The sequence below is a fragment of the Pyrus communis genome, chromosome 11 (assembly GCF_963583255.1).
Source record: "Pyrus communis chromosome 11, drPyrComm1.1, whole genome shotgun sequence".
Lineage (NCBI taxonomy): Eukaryota > Viridiplantae > Streptophyta > Magnoliopsida > Rosales > Rosaceae > Pyrus > Pyrus communis.
The window spans coordinates 21,834,190-21,852,093 of record NC_084813.1 but is presented as its reverse complement, the minus strand read 5'-3'; the positions used below and the strand labels follow the sequence as shown (position 1 = coordinate 21,852,093).

The 17,904-nt window shown below is 34.9% G+C and overlaps 1 protein-coding gene across 1 annotated transcript; it reads right to left on the bottom strand.

Annotated features, from left to right (window-relative positions):
• Window positions 1-1,349: 1,349 nt before the first annotated feature.
• LOC137709208 (ankyrin repeat-containing protein NPR4-like) lies at window positions 1,350-7,191 on the bottom strand. The gene is made up of 7 exons (XM_068448312.1): window positions 6,861-7,191; window positions 6,694-6,750; window positions 6,021-6,527; window positions 5,745-5,831; window positions 3,582-3,686; window positions 2,793-3,226; window positions 1,350-1,973 (listed from the first exon to the last, which is right to left on the bottom strand). The coding sequence occupies exons 1-7, from the start codon at window positions 7,189-7,191 to the stop codon at window positions 1,350-1,352; spliced, it is 2,145 nt and encodes a 714-aa protein (XP_068304413.1).
• Between the last annotated feature and the right edge of the window lie 10,713 nt (window positions 7,192-17,904).

Below are 17,904 nucleotides of genomic sequence, written 5' to 3'. Positions count from 1 at the left end.
AGGGGAGTAATCCTTATATGTATATTCTCATCCCTACCTAGCACGAGGCCTTTTGGGAGCTCACTGACTTCGGGTTCTGTAGGAACTGCGAAGTTAAGTGAGTAGCGTGCGAGAGCATTCCCATGATGGGTGACCCATCGGGAAGTTCTCGTGTGAGTTCCCAGAAACAAAACCGTGAGGGCGTGGTCGGGGCCCAAAGCGGACAATATCGTGCTACGGTGATGGAGCGGGCCCGGGAAGTGGTCCCCCCGAGCCGGGATGTGACAATTTGGTATCAGAGCCTAACCCTGGGCGTGATGTGCCGACGAGGATGTCGGGCCCCTAAGGGGGTGGATTGTGACATCCCACATCACCCAGGGAAGTGATCCTTATATGTATATTCCCATCCCTACCTAGCACAAGGTCTTTTGGGAGCTCATTGGCTTTGGGTTCCGTAGGAACTCCAAAGTTAAGCGAGTAGCGCGAGAGCATTCCCAAGATGGGTGACCCATCCGGAAGTTCTCGTGTGAGTTCCCAGAAACAAAACCGTGAGGGCGAGGTCGGGGCCCAAAGCGGACAATATCGTGCTACAGTGGTGGAGCGGGTCCAGGAAGTGTTCCCCCCAGGCGGGGATGTGACATTGTACATTAGTCTAGGTAACATAGTGTAGGTACATTAATTAGTGGAGGTGCAATGGTGTAGGTACAATATTTTCTACTTAAGTGCATTAGTTTAGTTATGTTACATGTTTAGAGGCAATGAATTAGTCTAGGTATAATAGTCTAGGTACAATCATACTTATGTAGAAATTTCTCGATGATTGAAATATAATATATTTTTAGATGGATTGGCATAGTAATATGAATATAAAATGGTTTAAATTTGCAAGGAGGATCAAAGTAGTTATTTTTTTTTTTGGAAACTGAGGAAGTAGTTTAGTTGATGCTCAAATATGTAAAGTTCAATCTATTTAAAATAATAAGAAATCAAGCTATAAATGAGATTCTAAAAGTATAATAATTTTTTTTTTTTTTTTTTGTCAAATGATAGATTTTGTTAGATTGGATATTAGATTAATCATCGACGGGATTCAAACCCACATTGTCATGTAAGGGCTCAACACCTTTCTACCAAAAACAGAAAGGACTAAACATGTGGGATATGAATCCTAACATAAATACAAGGTTAAAGGACTAAATATTCTTGAAGTTGGAGTTTATTACCGAATCCGGAACACATACATTATACATTCTTTAGGCCCAAAAACAGAAAGAGTTTGCAGAAATCCTTTATCATTATTCTTTAAGCAAATTCTAAAAACTTCCTCAAAAGTGACAGAAACAAATATATATGCAAAATGAGTAAACTGCTTAAGATGAATTGAAGGACCAAGGTTTGCCTTTTTTGTTGATAAAAAATATTCCAGCTCCGTAAGTAGAAATGAAGATCTCAACAAGAAGGGAAAATTGCATCCATACGAAGGAGATAACCGGAACACTAGCAAGTAAAATGATCGGAGCCACTATCCACTCTTTTGATTCCAACATAAGAAAAAGGGTTGAAGAAAACGCAATCATCATGGTAACAATAGAGGAGAAGAGGGTGAAAAGGCCTATCATCATCTTTGTTGGCAATGATTTAAGGAAATCATCTTCAGCATAACGCGAGTTGAGGATTCCTAAAAATGTCACAACTGAAGTTGTAGAAGAAAAAAGTGAAAAGACATCCGCAACTATAAAGACCATAAATATCCTTTTATTTAAGAACACGGGAAAACCTGCCTTGCTTCCACCAGGAACTGAGAACACTGCAATGAACATAATTGTAACAATAAGAGCAGCTACAACCGTACAAGAAGTTGCAGTTGCTTTCATTGATCTTTCAGATTCGTTTGCCAATTCCTTGTGGTTCTTAGTAAATAGGTCACGGGCGGTCATGTCATCTGTATAGTTAACAACTTCAAGAAACTTGGAAGGTACAATTTTCTCCACCTCCTGCATTTCAGTGAATAGAAGAAACTTCAATACCTTTCTTTAATTTATTTTCTTCAAAGGTACTCAAATGTAATCCCAAGTAATTAATATTTTTGTACTCTTACAAATCCTTGATGTATGCCCTTAGACCCTGAATATATATGCTCAAATCTAATCCCAAATAACCTAACATTCTGAGTTCGTAACAGTAATCAAAATTTCATATTTTTTTTTAGACAGAATGTGATTTCATTTTTAATTTGGTTGTTTCCGATATGAGAGTGCAAATTCCTGTCACGAATAATCAAGTCTAATCAAGTAATATACCGATTGACCACGTGAATAGAACTTTATACGGTAAAAACCTATTAATTTATAGTGAACCTTGTCGATTGCTTTTGTGGTAAACTCCTTTTTCTTTAACTCACTTCGTCTTATTAAACTCTCATCCATTTAGTCCAGCTTAAAATAGCAATATTGTTTGTAAAATTTTGGTCCCAATTTCAGCCAATCATAAATCTAAATTATCTCCATTTTGTAATAAGCTATATTTCTGTTAGATCACGTCCTAAGAAGAGAGGTGGTGTTTAAATAGAATACTCTCATATGGGTTTGAATGAGGCCACATACTAAAGTCCCTTAAGTTTGTAATACTTTTTTTATATATAAAGATATTGGTGATGGTGGTGGTGGGTTCACATTTATATTGAGTATGTCATAATTCGATATCAAATTCGTCGTTGATGAGAGTCAAATTTGAAATTTGATCAACATTATAGTGAAATTTGATTTCTTGATTAGAGGAAAAAAAAAAATATATATATAGGATGAAATTCTAACCTTAAACCATTGTAATTCTCTCTGCATTTGCAATGCTGCACATTGGATATGTTTAAGCTGTGCAGGTGGGGATAACCTCGCTGCTGAATGTAGTAACGTATTGTTGAACTTATCTACTCTGGATTCAGTGCGAACATTCATGACTCGGATAAAGTCATGGAAAAAGTTATAGACTTTTTCTTGACGGCATTCAATGGAAAACTGAAACATGCCCCTTGCATTTTCGTCATATATCTCTAAAGCTAGGATATTTGCAGCAAACAGCTGACGAAGAAACTCATCATTCCCATGTTCAACAGCCTTGAAGAGTGCTGTTTGTACGGAACTTCCTTGCATTTGTTTAAGGCTTAAACCTTCTGTCATTTTGCACATGCCTTGTAAAACTTCAAGGGATTGGACATGGATCTGTTTCATTTTGTACATGTGATCGATTCCTAGGTTGACATAGAAGAATTATTAATCATTAAGTTTCGAAAAGTAGACCAAAAGAAGTTCTAAGGGATGATTGGATAAATGTTAGAGTAAAACTTGAACGAAAAGATTAACAAAGTGTTGAAATGAAGCATTACCGAAAAGTTTACAGAGATTTGAGACGATCCCTCGCAGTAAAGCCATAACTACAATATTGCAAATACAAAAATGTTTTGCATTAGATATTCAAAGAATTTGTTAATTAGGTATGATCTATAACAAAGTAAAAGATGCGCCTGAGGTCATAACTCTCGTTTTACTAAATATGTACTGGAAAAAAAAAAATGCATAGTGCCATTTTATATGGATATTGCATACCTGAGCGAATTGTGAGATCCCCTTGATCATTAACCGGGTCATGGGCTTGTTTTTGAACATCTATACGAACATCACGGATCCCAGAAGCATGTCGTATGTGTATAACTATCAAGAAAATAAACACATGCCTCTAGTCAATATATATAGAACTTTTTTTTAAGTCGAGGTTCTGCAATTGAACCCTTTCTTTTACTGTATAAATATTGGGTAAAGTACAAAAAAACTACCTCAACTATTGGTGTCACGACACTTTCATACTTTTTTTAAGTCCCGGATCAAGCTAACGGAAGGTATAACATTGACACAAATTCTAAAGATGAGGTATGACATTGTCAATTTTAAAAGATAAGGTATGAAAATGTCGTGACATCAATAGTTGAGGTAGTTTTTTGTACTTTACCCATAAATATTTATGTCTGTGAAAAGAGAAGTTAAGGTGCATACCCAAAATAAATGATTAATGAACACTGATACCGATAAAAGTACATATTAATTTTTTTAACACTTACCTTTAGACACTAAAAAATAAAAGGAAAATTAACGAAAAATCTAAAAAACTTCCATTAATGAAAAGTCTTTTTTAAAGGTATAGTGAATAGTACCAGGAAAATGTATAAATGTGGTTTTTCGTTAAAAATGAACATTACCGGAAGTGTTTTGTTAAACCTCCCAAAAATAAACTCGAAGAGGGAAAATAACTTACACTATAATATTTGAGCAAGACCCATAACCAAAATTCTAATTTAACTCATAACCTTAAAACCTTAACTACCACCACATATTGAAGTTGTGCCGCTATAGAACTCATCGCAACTCACCTTAAAAAAACTTGTGAAACAATTGAGGGATCTGTGAAGTCGAACTTGAAACACGTTTGTATATGAGTACATCAAATATAAGTTTGTCTTATTTGTCTATTTGTATGCAAGGGACTTTCCGGCGAAGACAAACATAAGAGCCATTTAGGTTTTGGCGCATTGTTTTACTATTTCTTGACTTAAACTAGTGAAGAAAAGCATAGTGTGGAGACATAAATTAATCACACCCAATCATAGCGTGTCAAGTGGATTATAAGCTCAATTTGACAGAACTACCTCCGATATTGTGAGAAACCTCCATCTCCACTATAATGGGTTAAGCGAACCAACCCCTAAGGACCGGCAAATGCCCACAACTATCAGGCCCTAACCCCCGATTCTCGCCAAGCTAGCTAGCAAACATTTTGTTTTTCTTCGAGTGACATGGTTGTTGACCCCAGCCCTATATGAAGTTGATGTTCAATCATAAAAGTAATTGACAATATAGGGAGTAGCCCAATTCCTTATAAATCCTTGCAATGTTTCTCTTTTCACCAATGTGGGATTCTTTACCTTCACATCATCACATAGCCCTTTACGTGTGATTAACTTTTGAACCAAACACGTGGACACCACAAATTAGGTGATATTGAGCATATGTGACCATTGGGCTTCATAACCTCTATGTGTCTAAGCAGGCAGGGGAAGGAAGACTCATTGACTTGCCTAAGCCCGCTACGGCCTAGTAGTAGATGATTTATGGACCTCTTCCACTATAAATAGCCAAGTCATACAAGGAAACTGGTTTATCACAAACTCTATTTAGAACTCTCTACTGAATTTTAGTTTTTCTCAAACACTTTTTGACTTAGACATCGGAAACAGAAATCTCCATGCAGACATAGAATGCATTTTATTGTCTTAATTTTTTTCATATTAAGTATAAAATATATATATATATATATATATATATATATATATAAATCAGGTTTTGAGATAAATTAAGGGGTGTGCTATCCACACATCCCATTTTACTTCTCACACATCTCTTGATAATTTATGTCTGTTGATCTTTTTCAATTCATTTGATCTGACGACCGAAAATTAAAAAGGTGTGTGAGAAGAAATAAAATGGGATGTGTGGATATCACACCCCTAAATCAAATTGGTGTGCAAGTCTCCTTGCATGTTAACATTTAGGAAATATCTTATTGAAAAATGGGCCAACACCCAACCAACTAGAGGGACAGAGAAATTAATAAAGTATAAAATTCATCATAGAATAAAGAATGTAGTTACTAACTGTTATAGATCCATTGTTGCCAGAATCTGAGACGCGTTCCACTTAAAAAGAGAGAGGGCATACAAGCCAATTCCTGTAAAGGTGTTTTCCCAGTAGAGTTTGTGGCAAAGGTCAAGTTTGAACAACGCTGAATTAAATCCAATGCAATATCTACAATAGGGAAAAAGAAAAAGAAGAATTATATACGTGAAAAAAGAAAGTAATCAATATTTGTTAGGGAACATGCTATTTAAACACATTCTCAAATACATGTGAGTTCTATAAATAATGAAACAGTCCACCTTAGTTATAGTGTGTCTGAAAATGTGTGCGAATATTGTATCTAAAACATTTATGTACCCAGTTCTTTGGAGCTAAAACAGTGGGAAATAAGATCAGCACCAGTCCGACAGTTATCTTGGGTCGACGTCAAAGCTTCCAATGGAGTAACTGAATAGAGATAGCGAGCCAATCCCCAATGGCCGCTATGACAAGCCATGATCAGTGGGATCGTATTCAGGAGATTGCATGGTATGCAAAGTAATCTCTTGTTCTTTTCGATTATGCATCTAGCCACTTCGGGTCCTATTTGCGTGGCTAAAGCTATAGCTGTGACACCATTAGCGTCTTCTATTTCCAAGTCTTCCTCTGTCATCAACTTCACTAGTTCCTTCGCCATATATTCGTTTTCCATTGAAACTGCGATGTGAAGAGCTGTCGAGCCTGATAATGAACCTCTTTCTCTGATTGCGTCGGGATGCATAGTAAGATACTTCTCTGCAGAACTCCAGTCACCTTTTGCAACAGCATCAATCAAGGGTTGATAGTGGGAGAACTCATTGAAGTCGTCGTTAGTTTTACAATACTCTGTCAAGCAATATTATTTATTGTTTGTTAACTAAACGTCAAGAATTTGGGGACGAATTATACATAATGTTGAAATAAAAGAGAACTGAATGAAATAAAATTAAACAAAACAATAAAGATTCATGCATGCTGCAGTAGATATCACATAATATTAGTACGTACGTACCCTCCTTCCGCGTCAGACCGGTATTCAGCTCTTCATGTGCCATCAAAGGCACATCCTCTGCATCGATCACACACGGTGACTTTATTAGAAGAAGAAAACTAAATCTTAATAGTTATAATAGTGGAATTAACTTGGAAAGGAGACATGTAGTACGTGCGTACACGTACCTGTGTTTTCCAAGACTTGATCGGCCGGCTTCAACTTTTCAGCCAAAGTATCCCAGGCGACTTTGGCTGAGCTAATGCACCGGATAATAAAATAAGTATCATCCCCGCAACAAGTCTGGATTGCATGTAAAACCTTGGCATTATTCTTCCTCCAACCCATAAATTCCGCTTCACCATCTTCTCGTCTAGGAGGTTCAGAGGTCTCTTCCACAACCTCCCAAAGATCTTCAGCCAACAAGTAGGTTTTAAAGTGGAAACTCCAATCTTCATAATTATCATGATTAAGAACTTTAAGATTAGCAATTACATTAGAAACAATTGTAGCTGCCATGTTGAATCTGCAAATGTAATCAATTATACAAAGTGATATTAGGTCGATTAATTAAGAAAATAATGAAACAAAACAATATAACTAACTCACTCTGCTAGATCGAGTAGTGGCAATCTTCAAAAATAAGTAAGCTGCAACTATATATTATCCAATGAGCTTAAGTAAATTCCCACTCTGTGCACTTAGAGTGACTACACTTCTGGTGTATATATAGATGTATAGCAAATGAGCAATGAAAAAGGACAAGAGACTCGGAAGACTATGCCACCTAATACTCCATTAATTTCCTAGTCGGTGTTAACTGCGCGAATTCAATAATGGGAGAGTTCTATCCCTAGGATAAATTTTTCATTGTAATCGGAACACGAGTAGTACATTACGTGTTTTTATATAAGTGGTTGGAAATTCAATTTTTAAGTTATTAATTTTTTAACACACATATCCCACCGTTTGTATAGTGACACATGATGTACCAACCTGTATTCCAATCACATTAAAAAATCTCTATATCCCTGGTTTCAGCCATACACTTCTTGTCTTCAATAATTAACTGGCGGGGCTTCTATCTACTTGCGGCCGTACGAAACTGCTTGGGGCATTTAGATTTAAAAGGGCGTAAATAAGATTATTTGTATTATAACCTGAATGTTTTTATAAATTTAATTTAAGTTTTTTTTTTTTTTAAACAAACGATAGTATCTACATTGGGTGTATTCAGTTGAGAATTTGAGAGATTTTAATGGATTTTTATGGAGTTAAATTGATTTGTAGAGATTCCATATAAAATTTTGATTAAATTCCCTCAAAATCTCATGGGGAGAAGTGAGATTTGTGGTTGCTTAAAATACACTACGAAATCTCTCAAATTCCCTCTAATTCCTCAACTTTCTCAAATTCTTTAAAGTCAATTTCTAATTGAATACATCTGGAATGTTATAAACTTCTTTAAAATCTTAATTGAATACACCCAGATTTCTAAGGATTTTAATAAACTATCTTAAAATTCTAATTGAATACACCTTGAATTTTAGAGAATCACTTAAAATCCTTATTGAATACTCCTAGATTCATTAAAAGAATTAAAATCCCTCAAAATTCCAATTGAATACACCCCCCATGATAGTATCTAATTTTACTCTGAAATTTAAAATTTATTATCACGTCATATTAAATGCCCTTGCCCACTTTTATTGTTTTTTTATTTTCTTTCTAAAATTCCTACTTTAATATCAATTAAGGCTTAAAAATAGGAATTTTGATTTCTACAAATCAATTTAGAAATTTAAAATGGAAGATTTTTAAATAACTTTTTGTTAATGAGAAATAAACTGTATATAAAAATTTCTACAGATAATGCACAAAACCAAACAAATGTATTAATATGTCGACACAATAAACAATATACTATAACCACAACAAGTAGTCCAGTGGTAAGGGCGCAAATTGCGGTTCCCCAATAAACAAAAAAAATGTGGGAGGTCCCAGGTTCACGGCTCCTAGTTTGTGAGTTTGACTGTGGCCATGGTCAGAGTGAAATTCCTGGCCTTTTCGGGCTCGAAAGGGGTGGACAATCGTGACTTGCCATCAGTTGTCCCCCTTTTATATGGAAGAAAAATAAACAATATACTATAAAGGTGTATAAATATAGGTACATAAATATATATTCATGTACATATATGCATATATAGGTACACATATATACATATGTTCGTATGTAGAGGTATACAAATGTATATATAAGTGCATATCTATCAGTACATATGTATAGGTACACAAATTAACACACACACAAACAAATATATATATATATATATATATATATCTAAGCTACATATTAATGAAACCCTCTTTGTCAACCAAAAGATAGTGAAAATACAATTTGGTCTTCTACCACAAAATAAAATCATGGGCAGTTAAGTAAATTCACATAAATAAAATTTTATAGTTTTTTTTTAAAACCTTACCCACAAGTGATCCTATGACCATTGCTGCCTCTGCATCCCCAATTACCATAATCCACATTAACACCACCACCACCCAGACTGCAAGCACCACACCATACATGGCAAACAAGAAAATCATAAGTATAAAGTGGAGTTGGATTTTTTTTCAAGATTGAAGTGCATACATTATTACAAAACACACACACACACACACAAATATTAATTGAGAAGCTCCTCTTACTCCTCAAACGTCAAAAACTCAATGCGATTTCCTCTTACTCCTCAAACAAATTCAATGCGATTTTGCTATCCTAAGTGCATAGTAAGGTGCATGACATCGAGTGATTAGATAGAGATTCCCAACTCCAAATCTAAATTATATCCCAGGTGAACTTGATGATATTTTTTAGGTAAAGTTTTGACATGTACGAGAAACACAACACTAGCTTCAACGCCTCACGGTTCCACCTTCTCAAAACGTACTATATTGCCCACAACAGACACCGTTCTTTTGGGCACACTCTCTAGTCACCACTACTAGAATCTCCACAACAGTAATCAGGCATAGTTTTTCTTGGCCATACTCAATAATGGTACCGTCATATACCCCCAACAACGGCACAGACAATGTGGTTGATTGATTCGTTGTCGGTTAAAAAATCAAATATGAGACCGCCATTGCAATGATTATTTTGCATTCACACAAAAGGCAGTTCTTTTTTCTTAGACTATCTCCAACCTTTAGCCTAAAACTTAAAATTTTTAGCTCATAAAATTTAGGTTTTAACCCAGAAACAACTTTTCTGCTCCAATCCTTATGTTTAGCCCTAAATTATTAAAGAATAAATTTAAGTTAATTTTTTCTTTTAAGAACACTATCCTAATTTAATTTTTTTCTTTTGTGTACCCAAAAAATTATGTACACTGTCCTAATTTAATTTTATGAACACTTTAACCTAAAAATATTTAGATTCCGATAAATATTGAAAAATCACTAAATTTGAGTGAATTTTGAGTTAAATAATTTTTATTTTAGCCGTTGGATTTAAATTTAAGCCGTTATATCTTTTTCTTTTACCGTTATGATTTTATTTGATTTCAGCCATTGAATTCAATAAATCATGGGGGACATGCCTATGTGGATGGGGTCCCGTTAAGGGTGTCCACACCATTTTCTGGGCTAAATCCTGACCTATTTTTTGCTTTGTTTTAGATTATAGATTTTAGGTTCAATTTTCCACTTGGGTTGGGTTGGATTTAGGAGGGGAATAAAAGGAGAAAAACAGGTTATAGGCCAGGGTTGGAGATGCTCTTAGTGGTCAAGAATGTCTTAATTTTTTGTTTTCTATCTTTTTCTTTCTTCTTTTCCCACCACAAAACGATGGCCACTCAAAATCCGCGAATACGATTCATATTTTTTCTGTCTGAATGAACGAGTGGTGTATGGAGTCTGCATCAAGCATGATTCTCAATTCATATACCTTTTCAGAAAGCCAGAGTTTACTGTGCACATAATTTCCGAGTGATTGATAATTTTCTTTTAGAATGGATATTAGGGCGTCTCTTGCAAAATTTATGCTTGTTCTCATCCATAATTAAGTTAAATTTTGTATATTGAAGATTGTAATCAAATGATGAACATAGATCATAGCTAGTAAAGTATTTTGAACGAGCTAGTGGCAAAGCATAATTTGTTGGGTGTTCTGCTTGAATCCCGCACCCTAGCTAGGATCCCGAAGCCAAAGCATAAACAGCTCAGATAAATGGAAGCAAAAAGGAAGCCCTTAGAGCATTTCTACCAATTTTGAAAGATTCGAGTGTAGGCAAGGGGTTGGGGCGGTAACTATTCATTTGAATAGTGAACTGCTTTAGCCTCTCAAAAACCACTCTCCATGCACCTATTTTGAATAGTAAGCAATTGTTATTTACAATTATTATTACTTTTCATGTTTGATTTAATAATTTAATAATTATTCAACGAAAATGATTAAAATAGAATAAGTCCATATTTTTATTTCGCTAAATAATATTATTTAGGGTAAATTACAATTTCATACCTTAAGTTTGGGATCTATTTCAATTCCTTACAACATCTTTAAAACATTTCACTTTCATACCTTAAATATTATTTTATTTTAAAATAATACCTCCGTTACATTTTTCATCTATTGATTTGTTAAATGATGATGTGATTGCCACATATATGCCACATAGCTGCCAAATGTCTGCCACGTGGCAAATAAAATAAATTTTTTTTTTTTAATTTTAAAACCTGAATTTTCTCAAAAAAAAAAAAAAAAAAAAATTGAAACCCACATCTGCAAGAAGAAGAAGAGGGAGGTAGGGAGCTGGGTCGGGGTGGGGGGGGGGGGGGGAGGGACAATTTTTATTTTTTTTTCCTTTCTTCTTCTTCTTCTGGGGTTGGGGAGGGGGGGGGGAGGAGGGACAATTTTTTTTTTTTTTCCCTTTCTTCTTCTTCTTCTTTTGGGTCGCTGGGGGGGGGGGGGGGGGGAGGGACAATTTTTTTTTTTTTTCTTTCTTCCTCCCTCTTCTTCTTCTTCTTCTTCTTCTTCTTGTTGCTGCAGATGTGGGTCTCAAATTTTTATTTTATTTTATTTTTTGAGAAAATTCAGGTTTTTAAAAAAAAAAAAATTAAAAAATTATTTTATTTGCCACGTGGTAGACATTTGGCTGCCACGTCAGCATTTAACGGATTAATGGATGGAAAATGTAACAGAGGTATTATTTTGAAATAAAATAGTACTTAAGGTATGAAAGTGGAAATGTTTTAAAGATGTTGTAAGAAATTGAAATAGACCCCAAACCTGAGATATGAAATGTAATTTACCCTATTATTTATGATGAATGGTGGTTTCAGTTTCTGTTTCAACATCATGATATCTTTTTTTTAAAATGAACGACAAGACGAATAAAACTCATCACGTCGTCACGACTGGAAGATGAATTTTGGCATTTTAACTTCGTTTAGAGAGTTAAAAACAACTTTTTATTTTATTTTATGCATACTTCATGTACTTTTATAACTTGCATCATTGATTTCTAATAACATTTTCAGTGACTATGATTTGGCTACGTGTCCATATTTATCAGAAATCTTGCTGAGATTTTGAATAAGATTGGAACGTAGAAAAAATGATATTTTAATAGAGTTTTGGTGTGAGGAGTGAAGAATATGATTTAATATTTATAAAAAAATATATTCATATGCCTTTTTTTATTTTTAATTTAATTTAATTTCAAAAAATTGTGACCGTTAGATTGAAGTGTGAATATTGGTATTTACTATATATTTTTACACATTGATAGTTTACATATTTTTATCGATTTTTTATGTATTACTTTGTTCATAAATGTTTGAAACTTCCACACATCCTCCTATACGTGCATTACATTTTTCTTGTTGTCATCAAATTGGATTGGTTATCCAACTGTACAACCCCATCTCCAAACTGAGCAAGATGCTACTTGTACTATTGTACACTCAACTGTCGAACTCTATTTCATTTAGCCATGTGTCCATGTCCATCCAAAAGTGTACTACCTATATTACTTGGCCAACTCTCTTTTGGTTGGATAGATATATGTGCAAGTTAATATTCATCCTTTATTGTATTTTAACATAGTTCCTAACTCTAGTGGCCGACTTTATGTGACAATGAAAATCTTTATGTTTAGATGAAAGATGTTAACCATTAAATTCTTAATTTGTTTTTTTCCTTTACCTTCATACTAATGCATATGTGTGTAAAATAGTAGTCAAAAAGTAATTGTTGTGCATTTGATACATCACATTTCAATGCATCTTAATTATGTAACAAATCAAATGAAAATACTGTAATCCCCAATAATTACTAAATATTTCTCATCAAAGTTTAAAATAGATCACCAAGTTGCAAGGTACAACCACTGCTGTATGTTTATCAGTTTTTCTTTTTTCCAACTTTTGATGTCTGTACATGTTTCGCGTAATTGTTGATTCTACCTTGGCTTCGAAATTAAACAAAGTATCCCATAATTCTTTGGCTGTGGTTTTGTCCTTTATAAATTTATACATTTCATCCCCGCAAGAACTCTGGATCGGATATAAGGCCTTGACATCCTTCTTTTCCCAAGCCTTACGTTCTTCTTCTTCTTCTTCTTCAAGAGGTTCATGGGTGCCTTTGACAATGTCCCAAAGATCTTCGGCTAACAAGTAGGTATTTACCCGAGAACTCCAATCATCATAGTTTTTTACAGTTAAGTATTGTAGGAACAATTGTAGCTGTCATGTTCAATATGCCATTTATATTCAACGAGATTTCATATCAACCGAGCATATGTGAATAAAAAAAAAGAGCAAGAAAAACAAAATGAAACAAAGTCGGTCTGTCTAACAACACTTGAGGAGGGCTAGTGTTGTATTGGAAATCAAACACTCTTGTGACCTTCGTCACCTATAGGTTTGAGGCTTCCCGTCCCTTTTTCCCCTACAACCCCCACCTAACTATTGAAAAACAACAACACTACATATTGAATTGGGGCAATACGAGTCTGCAGTTATGAGCTTTCTAATTAGTAAATTGGTAATTATCCTGCACGTTTGCTCATAGATTAGTCAAATGACTTCCTTTAATTGCAACTGAAAGAAGCACTTATCACATTAAAGTCATTAATATCTCCTTGATAAATAATCGAGAACCCGATACGCAATCAAATTCAAGTATTTTGGATTCTGGGAAGCTGCTAGATTTGATGTGTAAACACTTTTTGCAGATTGCTTGATTGTCAATTTTAATTAAGTCTTATCGATGCAATGCAAGCCATGGATCATAGTCTGTGTGCATCACTTTTTTTTGTTTTAGTAAGTTAGCTCATGTTATGTGTCGGTATTTCATAGGATGACTAGATTTGGTTTGTGCTGATGTAAGAGAGATTGCTCTCCTTCATCTTTGTAATGGTAACAAATTCACACACTTCGTGTGAATGAATTTGATGATGAAATATTCCTACTGAAAATCATCTCTGCAATTTTCTGCATATCTCATCTTCTTCTCAGAAAATGATCCCATTTTCTTTCAAGTTCTTCTCATAATTAACTACAAATCAACATATAAACACTAACATGGCCTCCAAGTTGAATTGCTTAATCTGGGCGTGAATCTGTTATTCTGTGCAGTGGGAAAAATCAAATTTGAATCAAGCTTCGCCAGAGTGAAATCGAGCTTAAAAAACAATTGGTTGCTCCAGATACGAGTCTAATATGGCTGGATCGATTGGTTTTGAATTTTCCGTTTAAAATTTCCTACCCTAATCATCTATTAAGCCTTAAAAATAGAAATTTGAGTTCTACAAATCAAATTCAGCAATTTAAAATGAAATATTTTTAAAGAATTAAACGAGAATTATAAACTATATAAAAATTTGTACAGGCAATCACAAAACCAAACAAATAATCTAATATGCGGACACAATTATTTTTATTTAGTGGGTGTGATTATCATCCATCTTCGAATTCATACAAACCCTTGATTCTATGTCACTAGTTAATTACACAAATTCTAATTAATGGTTTGGCAAAGAAACAACGTCAGTACAGCTGCGCAGCGCTTGTTCAATATTCAAGAAGCACTAAGAGTATATATGCAAAAATGTTATTGCTGGAGAATTAAGTTTCATATCAGAAATATAACAAAATAATACACAATTTATATTTGGAAGATTTCATTTCTAATATTACCGAAGCTTTTGATAAACATAATAATACGTGGTTAAGTAAAGACCATTTCACTAATGTTGGTGGTAAACTCACGCTAAGCCAAAAAGTTTATTATAGCCTTAGAGCATGTTATTCTTCCAACGCGTTTTAGGCCCGATTTATTAGGGGCTTTCAAAAAATTGTGCTAGCTGTAACTTAAGGGTGCGTTTGTTTGCAATCACTAGCACTCACTAGACTAGACTGGACTAAGTGGCAGTCTAGTCCCATGTTTGTTACATGCGGGGACAAGAATTAATGAGTTTTGCCCCGACTAAATGGGACCAAGCACTTCGTTAGAGGGTCTTAGTGAAACCCCCCAAAAACAATGGGAATGCTAGTCCAGTATCCTTCGTCTGCAAGCCGTGTCATGTGAACCAACATGAGCAGCATCATCCCCTCTTCTCTAGTGACCAAACCAAAAACGGCTGTCCCCGATCTCCATCGTCCTGCAAACCCAACACCCTTTTGGCATTTCGGTCGGCGATTTGGGGTTTTTCACCATCTGGGTCGACATGAACGACGACAAAGAAGGATCTTTTGTTGGAAATTTTGAGTAGAAATTTTTTTGTCCCACATTGGCCATTCCCAAAAGGTTTCATCACTTTATAAGACTTTGTCCCTTATAGAAAGTGATTAGAGTGATAGGCCTTGGAGACTAAAATTGGGCTCACCCTTGGGGTTGGGCTTTGGGGTGTACTAATTAATTGGTAATTAATATATAATTAATTATCAAAAGATGGGCCTTGGGCCTTGGGGCTCTAATAATTAAATTAATTAATTATTTTCGGATTTAAGTAATTATTTTTAATTAATTTCGAATTTAATTAATTAATTATTTTTTTACAAACAGACTCATCTTTTCAGATGAAGTCTGAAGTGTGAAAAAACACAGAAAGAAAACACCCCTATGAGAAGATGTTTCTCAACAGATGCATCCATTCCTCATACCTGTTGCAAACAAGTATAATCATATTATATATACATCCATCTGCATGACATTTAGAACACAAAAAAAATACAATTCTTCTTCTATAATCCAAAACATCCTTACTGAGAGAACCACATAGAAATTCGCTAGAAGCCAAGTTTTCCGGTGTTGGAATTCTGACTTGATCGTTGAATCCTGATGAAGCACATGTCCATAGAACTACAAGTATTGAGTAGGGACGAAATTTCTGTTTCAAGGACATTGCGGTACGCAAGCCTCGATCTTCAATATTTCTGTTCAATATTATTTCATTGTTCATACACTGTTAATTTCCTATTTGCATTTATTATTTATTAACATATATAATTTTATCACAGATTGTTGACATATATCCAACAATCTTGAAACAGAAATATGGATCAACAATCTATGTCTGTGAATGACACTGTGCCAAAATACTCTGAAAAGGCTGAGAAGTTCAAAGGGCTGGACTTCAAGAGATGGCAATAGAAGATGTTATTTTTCCTGACAACCATGAATCTCGCTCATGTTGTCAAGGAAGAAGCTTCGAAGTCTAATGAGAATCCAATGACGAAAGAAACTGTCATGGCAATTGAAGCCTGGAATCATTCTGAGTTTTGCTACAGGAATTATATTCTGAATAGTTTGGATGACAATCTCTACGACATTTATTCTCTGTGCAAGACAGCGAAGGAGTTGTGGGAATCCTTGGAGAAAAAGTATAAGATTGATGATGCTGGTTCAAAGAAATTTGTTATCGGTAAGTTTCTCAAATATACAATGGTGGATTCAAAATCTGTTGTCTCTCAGGTTGAAGAAATCCAGAAATTGATCTATGAACTGCACTCTGAGGGATGTGAGATCAATGAGCATTTCCAAGTTGGGGCGATAATCGAAAAGTTACCAATCTTCTGGAACGACTTCAAAATTTATCTCAAGCATAAGCGTCGTGAAATGAATATGGAGGATTTGATTATGAAGCTACGAGTGGAAAAATACCACTGAAAGGCAGACCATTCTGGAGGGTTTGCTGCCATTGAAGCCAATGCAAATTATGTTGAGGGAGGAAACTCCAAGGCTAAGCCGAAGAAGAATAAGGCTCGGAAAACCAAGCAGTTTGTACAATCTGCCATTGCTCCAAAAGGAAAGAATCTGAAAAACATTAAGGGCGCATGCTATGTGTGTGGCAAATCTGGTCACAAGGCACAAGATTGTTATCATCGTAAGGATGGAAATCATGCCAACGGAAACAACAACCATGCTAACATGGCAACCACTAATGAAGAATTGGCTGCTGTTGTGTCCGAGGTCAACATGGTCTCAAATGGGAGTGAATGGTTGATAGATATTGGTGCTACCAAGCACATCTACGCTGACAGAAATCTGTTCACTGAATACCATCCTGCTACCCATGGAGAAAAGCTGTATATGGGCAATTCTGCCTCATCTGCGGTGGAGGGCAAAGGCAAAGTGGTACTCAAATTCACATCTGGAAAGAGTCTCACCTTGCTGAATGTGTGCATGTTCCTGAAATGAGGAGGAACTTGGTTTCTGGACCTATTCTGATTGCTAAGGGCTTTAAACTTATAATGGAATCCAACAAATTTGTACTTACCAAGGGTGGGATGTTTGTTGGAAAAGGTTATGTGGCTGATGGCCTCGTGAAACTCAATGTAATTGCCATTGATGATGCTAATAAAATAAATGCTTCTACTTATATTGTTGAGTCTTCTAATATTTGGCATGCTAGATTAGGACATGTTAATTTTCGTTTCATGCAAAGAATGGTTAAATTAGAATTATTACCTAAATTCGAAATTGATTTTAATCATAAGTGTGAAACATGTACTGAATCGAAATTTTCTAGGCAAACGAGAAAAAATATTCTGGAAAGATCAAATGAATTACTTGGATTAATTCATAGTGATTTTTGTGACTTTAAATCCACACCAACTCGTAGAGGAAAGAATTATTATGTCACTTTTATTGATGATTGTAGTAAGTATAGCTATGTTTATTTGATTCATAGCAAGGACGAAGTTTTGAATATGTTTAAGACATATAAA

What these genes read in the sequence shown, in the direction of transcription:
- LOC137709208 (XM_068448312.1), bottom strand. Translation starts at nt 7,191, where the DNA reads ATGGCAGCTACAATTGTTTCTAATGTAATTGCTAATCTTAAAGTTCTT. An exon ending in CGGTCTGACGCGGAAGGAGG is followed by an intron (nt 6,528 to 6,693) that starts GTACGTACGTAC and finishes ATTGCTTGACAG; the next exon opens with AGTATTGTAAAACTAACGAC. An exon ending in TTTTAGCTCCAAAGAACTGG is followed by an intron (nt 5,832 to 6,020) that starts GTACATAAATGT and finishes TCCCTATTGTAG; the next exon opens with ATATTGCATTGGATTTAATT.